The 16149-nt window shown below is 36.6% G+C and overlaps 1 protein-coding gene across 2 annotated transcripts in view; it reads left to right on the top strand.

Moving 5' to 3' along the window:
• PHTF2 (putative homeodomain transcription factor 2) overlaps nt 1–16149 on the top strand; it is a 129407-nt gene that overhangs the window by 23604 nt on the left and 89654 nt on the right. For both annotated transcript variants that reach the window (XM_082632408.1, XM_082632407.1), the window contains exon 2: nt 7470–7549. In XM_082632408.1, coding sequence (XP_082488534.1) covers nt 7505–7549 — 45 coding nt within the window. In that variant the 5' untranslated portion in view covers nt 7470–7504. The remainder of the gene's footprint in view (nt 1–7469; nt 7550–16149) is intronic.

Below are 16149 nucleotides of genomic sequence, written 5' to 3'. Positions count from 1 at the left end.
AATTCTGAACTCATTCTCACCTCAAGGTCTTGGTGTTTACTGTTCCCTCTGCTCAGAATGTCCTCTTTCAATTCTTAGCATAGCTGTCTGTTCTTATCCTTCAGATCTCAATTCACGTGTCATCTCAGAGGGGACTTCTTTGGCTATCTTTTCCAAAAGTACCACACTCCATCCCAACTATATCTCCCTGTTTATTTGCTTGATAGCACCACCTCAACACAAAATTATATTGTTTGCTGTTCATTTTCTATCGTCTCTTTCTGTATTGTAAGTTTTGTCACGGCAGGGACCTTGTTTCTTGTTCACTGTTGTGACCTTAGCGCCTACAACAGTGCAATATTAGTAAGTGTTCAGTAAATATTTTTATTAATATATTAATTTTAATTAATATTTATATTAATATTTATTAATGTATTTATCAGATACTGGCTGAAACATCTCTAAAGTAGTGTTTTTCAAATTTTATTCATGGTATTTTTAATGAGGTATAGGTAGCAATTTTTAATCTAAATAAATTCATTTTGATGATCTATTAAATCTTTAAACCATTTGATTATCATTTCATGCATTATCATTTTGTTATGGAGTACCTAGAACACTAATTTAGTTAATGTTTTTACTAGAGGCCTCTAATAACAGATCCATATTTGATGACTGAACAGTTGATGTAAAAAATTTCTTGTGAGTAAATGAGGAAGTTAAGCCATTTAGATTGTATTTCATTATTGATTTTTCCAAATGGCACAATAGTCAAAACAAGAATCACTTACACAATACACTATCAATTAAGTATTTGAAGGACCTTTTAAGTATTAAAAAAAAAAAAAAAAAGCCCAAAGGAATGCTACTGGTAGAGATTTTGTGGGTATGTGCTAAAGTTAAGAAACTTGAAATTCAAAGAGCTGCTTTTAAAGGACATACAGGGTGGGTTGGCTGTACACATCAGGAAGTCCTACAGAGGGTTTTGTGGGTATTAAGATTATAACTCTAGTTATTCTCTTAGATTTCACAGTAGTACAGCATGTTTTTATAAATACAGATTTACACAGAAGTTACTTGGCTGTAATTTTTCTTCTTAGGTTAGGTGTTCTCCTGTAGCCCTAAATACACAGACTATGTGTTGGTTCCATGAAGGAAAATAAGAATCACAAATATTCCTTTTATGAACTGGTATAATAGAAAGTGTATACCTCTTAGACCTCATTTTGCATTTGATTTTTCTATCCTAAGATTGGAAGTGACTTTAAACATATAGTTTGTGGTATTTATTCTTCACAACATTTCCATGAAATAAAATCCTGTTGCAGATGAAGAATTCTGTAAGTTTTCAAGAAATTGTAACAATTTGTAGGTCATATGATTAGAAAATAGAAACCCTGAAACTCGTAGGTTTCCTTCTGTCCACACCAGGCTCCTCCTACCAGAATTTCCCTTTTTTTTTTTTTTTTTTTCTGTACGCGGGCCTCTCACTGCGGTGGTCTCTCCCGTTGCGGAGCACAGGCTCCGGACGCGCAGGCTCAGCGGCCATGGCTCACGGGCCCAGCCGCTCCGCGGCATGTGGGATCCTCTCGGACCGGAGCACGAACCCGCGTTCCCTGCATCGGCAGGCAGACTCTCAACCACTGCGCCACCAGGGAAGCCCTCACTTTTTTTTTTAACTTCAATATCAGTATGAAAAAATTGGCAGGCAGACTCTCAACCACTGCGCCACCAGGGAAGCCCTCACTTTTTTAACTTCAATACCAGTATGAAAAAATTCGGTTTGAACCTTCGTGTTTATTACCTTTTTAAGGAAAGTTTGTTCCTAGTTTCTGAAGTCTAAAAATTGCTTATTTTAACCTTGGAGGAGGCAACTGAGTTATATATAACTTTACTTTAGCATTTAGGAATAGAGGTAGACTAGACTTGGCAGGTTTGACTTTTACTCCTGTTCATTGTACTTTATAGGTCTACAGATCCTTATATATTGGTTGATTGAGTGACATGTCAGCAAATAAACCAGCCATATTAATTAAACTTACAATGTTTTTGTACCTTTTAGTACTAGGGAAGAGTATGTTTCTATGTTTATATGCATGTTGGGGTAGTGCAGGAGTTTGGCAGGTAGAATTTTTAATTTCTGACCTGCCAACTAAAAATTGTCCCTCTGCATCTGGCACTACAAGAATGAAGTTGTTAGCCATTGTGGTCGCTGACCTTCAACACACCCTGAAAGGAGTTCAGGGTGGAGTTTGTGGAGATCAGGAATGAGGCACTCTGTGCTCTCGGAAAAACTGGCAGTACAGGCCTTCATGTAGTTAGATATTTTCAGAAGATTTTATGAGCGCGGTTTCTTGTATACTTCCATATCTGGAAAAGCACTATAATCATTCAGGGAGACATCTGCTCCTCGTGACTAGCAGCGGTCTTCTTGTGACTAGTAGCAACCTTCTGCCAAAATGTGTGATTAATTGCATGTATCCCCACCTTTACTAAAATCACATATATACCGACCTCACCCCCTACCACTTCGGAGCACTTCCTCAGAGCTTTGTGAAAGGCTAGTCTTCCAGGCTGTAGTCCTCATTTTGCCCCAAATAAAACTTAACTGACCACTCTCATTGTTGTGCTTTTTTCTTTTTTTTTTTCCAGTTGATAGAAAAATTAAATTCATTCATCTGTGATGGTACCAGTACTTTGGCTGGCAACTGTTTAATTTGGTTTGTAAACATTTGTGCTTAATATATACAAAAAGCTATCGGAGAGTTCTGAGGTCGTAAAGACATTGGACTGCTCTCAAAGAACTTATGGATAGTGGTAGGGGCACATATACAGACAAGTATACAAAAGTCTGTGCAAAACAGTACATATTAAGTTTAATGGGAATACAGAACAGGATGAGAAGTATTTTATGGAGGAAGTTGGGAGAAACTTATAGAGAAAGTAGAATTTAAGAGGCCTTCTTGAAATCTTCCTTGTTTTGGAAAGAGAAGAACTGTTAATTTTGGCACAGAGGTAGAAAACTGTAGGAAGTGTGGTATGATTGAAACAGATGTATGAGAAGACAGTGAGCAATAATGTTGGGTAAGTAGGTTAGTGTGAGACTTTAGAGGGTCTAAATACAATTCTAAGTGCAGTGGGGAGCGACACAAGGTTGCTGAGTAGCATAATAATGAGATTCCAAATATGTATGACTGATTTAACTAATGTTAATATTTTTGGGTGTGTTAGTAAAGGAATTCACAGGAACTCCTGTACATTATTCGAATTTTTATTTAACCTTTATTGAGTTGTGGAATATTTGACTAGATGGCACTGGTGAGAAGGCCCAGAGAACTCAGTAACTAATTCAAAAGCCCTAGCTCTTAGTGTCAGAACTTGAATCTAGAACCCAGTTCTCCTGATGCTTAGTCATTGCTTTTTCTCTGCTCTCCTTCCTCTTCTGCATATTATAATGTGTTGGGTACTTAGTGAGACACAAAGGGGGAAGGATGCCTCTTTTTTTCCTTAAGGGTGTTTACATATGATTGAATGACATGTGTGGCTATATTGCTTTGCATTTTTATTTAAATACCAGATTTATTAGTACAAATCAGTGCTGGAAGAGACATCCAGCTTCAAGTGTTCCAAATGAACACTTACAGAAAGCTAGCTTCATCTTAGAGGAAGTAGGATTTGAACGGATCTAGAAGGATGGATGAGTGGAGAAAAGGAATGAGAATTACAGCACAAGTGAAGTGTCAGAGGTGTGCATAAATTATTTTCTGAGAGTAGTGAGAATCATGCTGGAACAGAGGAATTTGTTTTAGAATTATGAGAGAAGTACATTGTAACATTATGTAGTATTCCATAGACTGATTTTTTTTTTTTTTCTAACATAGGGAGTGGTTAAAAACTTGATTTTTCTTTGGCTATATCTGTGCAAAGAATACTTGTGGGTATTTGATAGTGAGATTCTTTTTTTTTTCTTTTTTTAAATAGAATTTTATTTTATTTATTTTTGGCTGCTTATTGCTGCGTGCGGGCTTTCTCTAGTTGTGGCAACTGGGGGCTACTCTTCGTTGCGGTGCGCGGGCTTCTCATCGCGGTGGCTTCTCTTGTTGCAGAGCACAGGCTCTAGGCACGGGCTTCAGTAGTTGTGGCTCGCGGGCTCTAGAGCACAGGCTCAGTAGTTGTGATGCATGGGCTTAGTTGCTCCGCAACATGTGGGATCTTCCTGGACTAGGGCTCGAACCTGTGTCCCCTTCATTGGCAGGTGGATTCTTAGCCACTGCACCACCAGGCAAGTCCCTGATAGTGAGATTCTATTAAAGCAGACTTAACATACAGTCTCTTCATAGTCATCTTTTCCCTCTATCCTAGTCTTTGGCATTATAAATGCATTTTGTGTAGACCTTGACATAGTAAAGAGTAATTTCAGATGTTTTGACAAGTATGATGACTAAAGCAGCGTTGAGAGAATTAGCTCAGAGTAACTGTCTATGGCAATATTTAAATGTTATGCCTATGGTTAGCTCTGTGTTTTCACAATTTTATATCTTAATATCATCTTTCTATCAAATTATTTGATCAAAAAAGATTAAGATCCTCTGTTTAAGGTACCCAATAAGCTTAATATTCTACTTTTTTCTGTAAATTAATTTTAGTGTCAATTTAGCATAAAAAGTATTTATCATGAACTATCATGATAAAAGAGACTATAAACCTGTATTCCTGGACCGTTAGAATCAAAGAAGTTGGAAAAGCTTTAGAAATAATCTTTATTATTCATGAAATCATTTGCTGATTTATTATTTCTTGTTGTTTATACTCATGTGTCTGTGCCTTGTCAGATGTCTGATTCAGGAATCTGTCTTAGCATGCTGTAAAACCTGTTTTAAAAATAGATATGAGCCACTCCATGTCACTGAAAGGTTGTTGACACAATGGAAAAACTGTGAAATGAGTTTGTAGAGCAAAACTTACCATTACCTGAAAAAAGGTTGTTTCTTTTTTTAAACAAAATTGATTGAAATTTTATGTCCATAAATCCAAATGAATATAATTAAAATATTTAGAACATTTTATGTACCTAGTGTACCGTTACAGTTGATTTTCAAAATTTATTTCTTAGTGTAGCTTGGTGTAAACCAAAGTATATAAAAAAAACTTTGAGATTATTTTATTTGAACCAGGTACTGTTTTCCTCACTTCCACTGAAGCTTTTTCTTAAAAAAAAAAAAAAAAAAATACTATTTATATGTGACCATTTAAATATTCCCCAAATATATTAAATATCTTATATATTTAATAGATTGGTTGAATAAAAAATTCTTTCACATTTTCTATATGAAATGCATATTATTTACACCACTGGGGCTTAGAAAGAGGATCCTTATTTTGGTAGATAAGCTGGAATTTTTGTCAGTAAAGGTTCGGTGAGATTAAAGGACAATAAAGTGAAAAATTGATATTTTCATACTTTTTGTAACATTTTTTGTAGTTTGCATCTGGCAAGGTGGGGACAGGAGAGGGAGGAGAGTTATAACCGGTTTGGAAAACATAAACAATAGTCCTTACAGACAATTATAATGAAGGTGTAATGTTGTAATGAATAGTCTGCTGACCGAATCAAGGTAAAACCTCTAGTACAAAATGTGGTTTCAGTTAATGAATTACTCCCAAAGGCCTCCAAGACAGAAAAACAAAAAATGGAAGATTTTAAGTCAGTAAGGACAAGCTTCCCCTCAGAACCCTGGTAAGAGAAATAAAGGTAGCCACATCTGACTGAGAAACTTCAGAGGAGGTGAACTTTGAAATCTCTAAATAATCCATGTGTATGGAGTTGAGAATTGACATTGCAATCTTAGGATAATCATAATAACTATTTTTATTTTAACTGTCAACAAAAGCTGATTGCACGTTTTCCTTCTCTAACCTGTTTGCCATGTTTAAAAAAGGAAATATAAATATTTCCCAGTTCCTGAATTGGGGAATTTTAAAATATAAAATTAATAATAAAATAATTATAATTGACCATCTATATGTCCTAGACTTTGGTAAGCATTTTATGTATATTGTCTTATTTATTAGTCACAAAAACTCTATAAGGTATAGATAGGTACAGTTACTCCTGTTTTATAAGTGAAAGAAACTAGATCATAGAGGTGAAGTGACTTCTTCAATATTGCATATTAGTGGAACCATTTGAATCCTCATCTTTTGACTCTATGCTCCTCCCGTTTCCATGATGCCAGGGAATTTATGAGGTTTTCAAAACATAGTTTACTTGAATTTGATCAGTTAAAGATGCAATCAGTATCTTAGGAAAGGTAATAAATAATCTGGTCTCTAACACTGTCAAAAATATATGCAGTTACAACATTGTAAATCAACTATATTTCAATAAAAGTTAAAAAAATACAGGCAGTAAGTAAATTCTGCCTTAAATTTTAGAAGTTGATCTGAATATTTGAACTTGCTGGTAATAATCGTCGTTATGTTTGAATCCTCATATGCTCCCAAGAATGAAGTAGAAAACCTCTGGTATTTTGTTTACTCTGGGCAAACTCTGTAGTGTTAGCATTTCGCCGGTTGCAGAGCTGCATGTGCTAGGGTTGGCTGAGCAGGGTGCTCCGCTCAGAATTTTCTTGAGATCCTGTTTGGCCTTGGATGATCCTAATGTGTAATGAGTTCTGCAATGAATTCTGCATTTGAACCTGTTTAAGCTCATCCTTAACACCTGCCAGAGATGCCCTCCATGCTGGTGTAGTATTAAGACTAGAAGAATATTCCAGAGGTAGCTGGAATCAGTCTGAAGTTAATTTTCTCTACGAGTAAGGAACCATTAAGTTTAGTATCCAAAAAGATGCTTATGAAGTAGTCTGTGGTAAATTTCTGAATATTAGCAAACTGTGGTATCTGAGAAGTCCTTAATAGTAGCTATTCCTGTGTAATTAACTCTAATATTAGCTTAGTATTATTTAACATACATTAATTAGGTTTCTCCAGCTATTTGATTTTAGTTCAACTTTGTGTTTACTGAGTATCAGGGAAAAGTAAATATGATTATCAATTTTGGAATCTATCAAGCCACCCTTTCGCAACAGTAATTGATGCTAGCTCCTAGATAGAAGCTGAAGCAAAACTGATCTGTTACTGAGTGAATGGATTGATTCCTATCATATGGGAATTTATAAATGAAAAATTTCCAGTCTAACCTGGAAAATTCTGAAATTTATTTAGAAGACTTATTTTTTAAAAAACAATTCAACTCTTTTGTAAGAAAATTTAAGTGTTATATTCATGTAGAAAGATCCTTTTCTTATGGCAACTGATTTTTGTTCACTTAAGGGAACCTGTTGCTAAAATAGTAATGAGGAAGGGTGTAATATAAGTATAGTCATACACCCCTGCTGTGCAAGTAACCAGAGTGCTATGTATACATGTTGTTCAGTCTCCTTTTAGAAGGTGGAAGTCAAGTCCTTTGTATGTTTTTCTCTCTTGCACAGCCTAAAATGACGAATGTGTGATCTCGGTGGAATAAATGGCGTCCAAAGTCACAGATGCTATAGTGTGGTATCAAAAGAAGGTAAGTTGATAGTCAAAGCTTTTAACCTTTTAAATGTTTTTATTCTAAAAACACATGCTTTTTTTTAATACGATGGATTTATGTCAAGTATTACCTAAAATAAGAAAGGTGGTGCTTAGAAATATTTTTCTCTACTTTTTACTCCACATTATCAAAGTAGCTACATTAATTATCTTCAGTTAAAATATAAACCAAATTTCCAGGATTATGAATACAGTTAGCATTTTATGAAAGCATTAAATTTTTCTTGCATTAATTTCTTTTGAAGAAAGGTTAACAGCTGTTATAATTTTATAACAAGGGAAACTATAGTTTAAGTCTATTTCTTGTAAGTTACAATTCAACAGCTGAATCTTTTCAGTAGAATAAACCTTTGGAGACTGTATTTTCCTAACTGAAATATTAAAATGTTTATTTTGATGTTTTAGGAATAGTCGTCGTAACTACTTAACTAGCTGTGTCATCCTACGTTTCAAAATAAGCTTTACCAATGTAATGTTTTCTTTATAAAGTGCAGATTCTGATGCCTTTTTTGAAGATACAGTAAGCTGTTTATTCCTGATGAGTGTTGTTTACACTCTTTAAAATGTATTGTTGTTTTATGTGGTATCTTAGATTTTTAGCTTATATAGTGAATTATGTTTGTTTTTACATTTTAAAACGTTTTTGATGCCTTATTCATTAGGTCCCTATTAACAAAGATAATTATATATTTAAAGCTTTTCCTATGTATGGGAAAATCAGACAATTTTAAAATTTAGTTAAATTGTAAATAAGTGGTAAATTAGCACACTTTAAAGATTAGACATACCTAAGAATACAGTCTGTCTTTGGATGTGTCATGTCTTTTCTGGGTAGAACATACCACAGATATACAGTGTCACATTTTTCTCGTAAAGTAATGAATTGGAAGTATTGATGTGGATCATACTATTAATTCAGTCTTTTATGTTTTTATATTAGTGTCATCTTTTAAATTTCCAGTCAACTTAAAAGAAAGCTGAATTAAAGAAAACTAATTTTTTTTCCTACATAGATCTTTTGAAAGCTTTTCTCTTAATTTCTACTTATGAGAGTTAGTAATATTTATTAAACATTTTATCTATCAGACTTTTTAGGTTTAAACATTTCAAACTTCACTGAAGATCATTTGTAGGATGTGTTAGATTATTGACCTTTCTTGAAATTGGAGAATTTCAAATATTATACTCACATTCAGTTTTAGCACAGTAACACCCTTCTTATCTGAGGGTCGTCTATCTAGCAGCTTTGGATATGTGCAACCAAAAAATTCTCCAGAGCAACTCTAACAGATAAAACAAATTATATCTAGCAAATATAATCACATATTATGTAGAGAGTCACCAGAACCATTAACCAGATTTGATTTGCTCTATTGTTTTCTTTTGATTTTAAATTTAATTTGCTTGAAGAATACGTGTGAATACTTTGAAAGATTTAGTATTTTAAGACTTTTTGAAAACAAAAATAACAGCCCCTATTGGTACCCTTTCCTATCCTTATCCAACCTCTGAGTTCTGCTCCCTGGAGGCAGTTGGTGTTTCAAAGTTCTACTCTTCATCCTGGTAGGGAGTAGGGGAGGGTGGGTTGCAAATATAGGGTGTGAAGTGGGGGTTTTCATAATTACTTTTTGGGGAATACTGACATTTGTGGGTAGGAATTGGATACAAAATATCATGCAATATTCTAAATTAGAGTTGGCAAACTTTTTCTGTAAAGGATCAGGTGGTGTTTTAGGCTTTGAGGGCCACAGGTCTCTGTGGAAACTACTCAACTCTGCTGTTACAGGACAAAAGCAGCCATAGACAATATGTAAATGAATGAAATGAATGGCATGACTGTGTTTCAATAAGACTTAATTTACAGAAACCAGCAATACATTAGATTTGGTCCACAGGCCTTAGTTTGTATCCCTGTGCTCTAAGATAGCCTCATAGAGCTATCTTAGGGCACCAAAAAGAACTGCCCTGCTAAAAATGGAATAATGCCCTGTTGAATAACACTGTTTAGTTTTTTTTATGGTATTTACTTTTTTTTTATACATACCTACTTTGCCCAAGTTATAAAGGTGCAAAAGAAATTAAGTCATACAACCAAAATCAGTGACCAGATACCCATATTTATACCATAACTTGCTCTCTCTTCTCCTTGCTAGTTCCATGCTAAAATGCCATGAGGGAACAAGAGGGAGAAAGAGCTATGGAAAATCTGGGTCTCTGAGGCAGCCTGCAAATTTAAGATGATTATTAGCCTCTGCCACAAAGCAATTAATTGTCATTAAATAGTTATACAGTTTAGCAATCTGAGTGGTAACTGTTATTTACAATCTACTCAGTTGTCTCCAGAAAGTAGTGGGCGAGGGGCCCACATTATAGATGTTTTTTGTTGATTTTTGACTGTATGATAAGGATTTAGCTTTTTTATGATTTCTTTCCAATCCTCCTACTGCATCCTCCCAGTGACTAAAATTTTGGTTAAATCAGTATTCAAGGCTTATGTTTGTGTATGCAGTATTTAGAGCAACATCATGTAGTATCTGTGATAATATTTCCTCTCTGTGCAACAGTTTTTATGTTTTGCTTTGTTCTTCTAGTTCTTGAAAGTCTCTGACAGAACTGAACAACTTTTGTTGTAGTCAGTCACGTTCAGGTATTCTACCAATTTCTTTTTTTTCTTTCTTGGGAATGACCCTCCTAGAACTCTGTGTCCTCCTGCTCCATTCTTGGATGGATTGTTCTCAAGTCATGCCTCTCATCTGTCATCTTGGTATTCCTTTTATCATCAGCCTGAGAGTTCCTTCACTGCTCTTTGGTCATATAGATTTGTGTTCCTCTTAAATATAGGCTTATTAAAAAAAAAAATCCTTTTCTTGCAGGAGGGACCCCTTCCAGGGCCCGAGAGTGGGCTCTTGTCCAACACTCGTAAATGAATTGTCCGAGGGGACACACGTGCTGACAAAGCAAGAGACTTTATTAGGAAGGGGCACCCGGGTGGAGAGCAGGAGGGTGAGGGAACCCAGGAGGACTGCTCTGCCATGTGGATTGCAGTCTCGGGTTTTATGGTGATGGGGGTTAGTTTCTGGGCTGTCTCTGGCCAGTCATTCTGACTCAGGGTCCTTCCTGGTGGTGCGAGCATCACTCAGCCAAGATGGATTCCAGTGAGGAGGATTCTGGGAGGTTGGTAGGACATATGGACTGGCGTCTCCTATTGACCTTTCCCGAATTCTTCCAGTTGGTGGTGGCTTGTTAGTTCCGTGTTCCTTACCAGGACCTCCTGTTGTAAAACAACTCATGCAGATGGTTATTGTGGTGCCTGGCCAGGGTGGGTGGTTTCAGTCAGTGTTTCCCCTAACAGTTATATAACATATATTATGTGCCAGGCATTTTCTAGATGCTTTGCATATATTAACTAATTTAACATAGGTAAATGAATGAAGGGAGACAGAGGATCTGTTTCCTGTCTGTGGACATTCGTGGGTGAAGCTCTGTTGCCTGAAGCTGTTGTAATGAACTTGCTCCCCAGAAGGGAGCTTGACAGCAGGCCAAGTCTGGCAGAGTTGAAAGATGGAAAGGTCCTGAGTTTTTCAGGACTTTTTGAGCCGTGGAATTAATTAACTCTGGAAATGTCTTATCTTGGGACATCTTACTGTATGAGATAATAAATCCCCTTATTTTTTCAGTCACTTGAAGTTTAATTTTATTTCCCTGCAGCTGAAGGCATGCTAAGTGATAACCAAGACATGCTTTCTGATGGTATGCGGTTTCCTGTATAGTGTTCTTTTGCCTTTGAATGCTTATAGTAGTAGATATAAAATTAAGATCTACCAAATAGAAGTACTGAGCCTCAGACAAATGGGTTTATCACAGTTTCTCATTTAAGCTTTTTTTCCCCTTGAACCATATTCTCATAGGTACCATTAAATCTTTAATGTAATTTTAAACTACTGTGCCTTATCGTATGATATGGTTGGAAGAGCACTTGTGTCTGATTTTGTGACATTTATCAGCTTGTAATATTGAATGTGTTACTCAATCTCTCTGAGCCTCAGTTCCTTCTTTTGTAATCTGAGGATGGTAGTGCTTCCTCTCTGTGCCTCACAGGGTTATGAAGGAGTGAATCAACTTTAAATATAGTTTTTCAAAAGGTTTTTAAATTGGTTTATGAATTGTTGAATAAATATGAAGTATCACTCTTAAAAATAATACTAGTAATGCATCTTATGACTTGGAATATAGTAGATGAGACATTAGAGTGGCGGTCAGTACTCTGCAGTTTCTTTAATGACCAACAGGAGTATGTCCTGCACATACTTCTTCCATCTGACCGAAGAGGTGGGTATGTGACTGAGACCAGACCAGAAATGGTACCTCATTCCCTTGGCCACAGTGATGGGTCCAGGTAAATCTGACGACCCAAACTGTCCTTCCTATAGTTCTTTGTTTTTGTTTTGTTTCGTTTTGTTTTTAATTAGAGCTGCTGGAGAAGACTCTTTTGCTTCTTTCATTTAGGAACTTTCATTTAGAAGGATGAAAATCTAAGCATGTTACCACAACATGGAAAAAGGTTTAGAAGAAGAGAATGAGAGAGCACAGAGAGTGGTCAGGAATAGGGAAAAAGCAGACAACCACAGGCCAGCAGGTGCTCTGGTCCCTGGATTTATTCCACCCTGGGATTAGCTTCACCCCTGACCTTTGAGTTGTTTAGCCAATAAATTTCCCTTTTTAAAAAAAAAAAAGAAAAGAAAATTATTTGTTTATTTTTAGCTGCACTGGGTCTTCATTGGTGCGTGTGGGCTTTCTCTAGTTGTGGTGAACAGGGGCTACGCTTCATTGTGGTGCACGGGCTTCTCATTGCAGTGGTTTCTCTTGGCACAGGGGCTTCAGTAGTTGTGGCTTGCGGGCTCTAGAGCGCAGGCTCAGTAGTTGTGGCTCGCGGGCTCTAGAACACAGGCTCAGGAGCTGTGGCACACGGGCTTAGTTGCTCCGCGGCATGTGGGATCTTCGCGGACCAGGGCTCGAACCCGTGCCCCCTGCATTGGCAGGTGGATTCTTAACCACTGCGCCACCAGGGAAGTCCCTAAATTTCCCCTTCTTGTTGAAGATAGTTTGAATTGGACTTTTACTTGTAAAAGAGTCCCGACTAATGCATAGAGAATGTATAAGTTTATTGTGGTATATAATATATACTCAAAACCACACAGATTATTATTTATTATATATAATATATATACATATTTACACATATATTTACAAAGTGAACAACTGCTTGCGTTCAGATCTGTTTGTATCCTGTTTATAAAATAGGACTCAGATCAAGAAACAGAATGTTACCGGCCTTACAAAACCTTCAGGCTCCCTTTTAGTCACAACCTGACCCCTTTGAGAGTGACCAGTGTAGGAGACAGTATATCTTCATGGTAACAAGAACATGGGTTTTGGGGCTGGAAAGCAGAGATGTGAATCCTTGTTCTTGAAAGCCTGTGTAATTCTTGACAGATTGTGTCTCTGAATTTCACTTTCTTCATATATATAAACACTGACTTTTATATTTAAAATGATGATGATATATGCAAAGTGTTAGCAAAGTGCTCAGGGTAAGCCTTCAATAAATGAGAGTTATTTCTATTATTATTATCTCATATTCATACACTTATCGGAGGAATTGTTCCCCAAACTCATCAGAGTGCTTATTTCCTGGATTCTAAAAATTCTCATGAGGCTAAAAAGATTCTTACTTGTAAACGAGAAACCTAAAATGTCAGTCTTCTAATATCCATCCAATATTACAACAGTGGGTATTTAGTTGATGTTTGTCTAACACTTGTACAGCAGAGACATGATTAAGTGTAATTTATAAGCCTCAACTTTCTTTGCTTCAATCAATGCTCATGTTTTCCACCATTTCCTTTTCAGTGTCACTTGCCAAAAATAAGTCTTTTCCTAGCATAAATACATTGGTTAGTTTAGTTACTGAAATATGTACCTTTTCACCTAAGATTTTTCTGCCGCATTTTGGTCATGAAGTTCTTAAAATTTTCCACCCTCACCCTCTCTCCAGTTTGGGTATTTCTAAAAAAAATAATTTGAGTTAGAATTTTATTTACAAGGAAGAAAGAAACTATGCTATGCAGTTGTCAAGATAGTTTGACTTTAGAGATCATCTAGTTCCTGTTAAACATTTTGCTTTACAGATGAGAAACCTGATGCCTGTAGATCTAATAACTTGATCATAGTCATGAATTAATGATAAAACCAAAACTCAGATCTGCTGACTTTCAGGCCACTCTTTTCTCCTGTACTAAAGTTGCTTTGAAAAACACACTGAAGAAACTTTTTTAAAATTGATTTGTTTAATTTGAAAAGGTTTTTTTTTTTGACTGTTTAAAAGAGCTCTTCATTTAATCTGTAGACAAACCTTAATGAAGAATGTTTATGTTCCCATATTCCTCTTTCAGCTTCTGTCCTTGCTCATCCCCTCTTACTACTCCTCAACTTCCAATTAGAAAAGACTATGCCGTTGTCTCTGCTGCCACTTTAGCCATCGGTCCTCAAGTCACTGTAGTCTGGCTTCTGCCTCTGCTCTGCTGGAAGTGCCTTCACAAAGGTCAGCAGTGATAATAGACCATTACTATAATAACACCTAGTGCTTCTTGTGGATTTACTGGGTGTCAAACACTGGGCTTAGCGCTTTATTTACGTTGGAGGGAGAAACCTGGAGAACCATAGGGCCATGCAGGACTTGGAGATGGTTTTTGCTTAGTTGGCTCAGTTTTTAAAAATCAAGTCAGCATTGAAAGATCATAACATTTCAGACAAAAATCAGAATTTGGGGGATGTGCTGTCTAGTTTGCTACATTCCTAATGGTAAGGACATGTGCACTTGGACCGACCTCACCTCACATTTATGTCGCCTGTCTGACCCCTATAGGAACATGGTTTACTGTCTGCACTTTACATGGATATTCAGAGGTGGTTTTTTTTTTTTAAAAAAAAGATGATTTCTGATGTGAGAGTATTTGAAGGGGTATACATCTTTTTTTAAAAATATATATTTAATTAATTTATTTATTTGGTTACACTGGGTCTTAGTTGTGGCAGGCAGGCTCCTTAATTGCGGCTCACGGGCTCCTTAGTTGTGGCACGTGTGCTCCTTAGTTGCAGCTCAGGCGCTCCTTAGTTGCGGCTTGCTGACTCCTTAGTTGCGGCTTGCCGACTCCTTAGTTGTGGCATGCAAACTCTTAGTTGCGGCATGCATGTGGGATCTAGTTCCCTGACCAGGGACTGAAGCCGGGGCCCCTGCATTGGGAGAGTGGAGTCTTAACCACTGTGCCACCAGGGAAGTCCCTACATCTTTTTTTTTTTTTTTTTTTGCGGTACGCGGGCCTCTCACTGTTGCGGCGTCTCCCGTTGTGGAGCACAGGCTCCGAATGCGCGGGCTCGGCAGCCATGGCTCACGGGCCCAGCCGCTCCGCAGTATGTGGGATCTTCCCAGACCGGGACACGAACCCTGCATCGGCAGGCGGACTCTCAACCACTGCGCTACCAGGGAAGCCCCCTACATCTTTTTTTAAAGAAAGATATAATTAGTATTATATGTAGATAGGGGTTGATTTAACAGCATTAATGATAGAATGATGATGATGATAATGAAGATGTTTAGTACCACCACATATTTAAACAGCATCTATTTTTCAGAGTGCTTCCATATATATTTTCATGGTTTGATTTATTGTGGTAATGAAGTGGATTAACTCGGTGGCTATATCAAGATATTATAAGAAGTAGTATAAGATTTCTAGGGCTTTTATAACAAATGACCACAAACTGGGTGGCTTAAAACAACAGAGATGTATTTTTTTCCCATGGTTCAGGTGGCCAGCAGTCCAAAATCACAGTGACAGCATGGTTGCTTCCTTCTGTAGGGAGGCTCTTGGGGAGAAACCGTCCCGTGCTTCTCTTCTAGCTTCTGTGGAAACACAATCCTTAGTGTTCCTTGGCTTGTAGATGCATTATTCCAGCCTCTGCCTTCAACTTCACATTGCCTTCTTAACTCTGTTTCTGTGCTTTCTCTTCTGTTCCCTCTTGCTAAATATGGAGCGTTGTTATTAACAAAAATTTGGATAATTAAAGGTTTTGGTTAATAGTTCTTGTAAATTGAACATTTCTATATCTGTTAAAATAGAAAAACACCATCAGAAGAAGTGGTCAGTTTTCTTCTGTATATTTGATAATTCTATATTTGCATTTAGTTGCTCTCTCCTTCACCCTTTGCTTTAATTTCTAGCACAAATAATTTTGTTTTTCTCAGAAAATGTCATTCTTTATTTGAGATCAATTGAAGTACTTTTTTTCATGGTTAAAGAGAGGTATTTTAGGAAGGAACAAAATAAATGATGCATTAAAAAGTGGATAGAATAAATAAGTAGAAGGACAGAGAGTTTCTTAAGTTTAATACCACCTAAAATTTTACATAGCAATTGTGAGGAATGCACAATACTATTTGATGAATTTTCTGGGTATCTTTCTTTAAATAACCAAACTTTTAAAAAATTTTGACTCTTTCCAAAAGTTCTTTAACTG

This window comes from Mesoplodon mirus (assembly GCF_964341445.2).
Source record: "Mesoplodon mirus genome assembly, chromosome: 9".
Classification (NCBI taxonomy): Eukaryota; Metazoa; Chordata; class Mammalia; order Artiodactyla; family Ziphiidae; genus Mesoplodon; species Mesoplodon mirus.
Note: the sequence above shows the minus strand (reverse complement) of the source record. Positions and strands in the feature narration are given on the sequence as shown.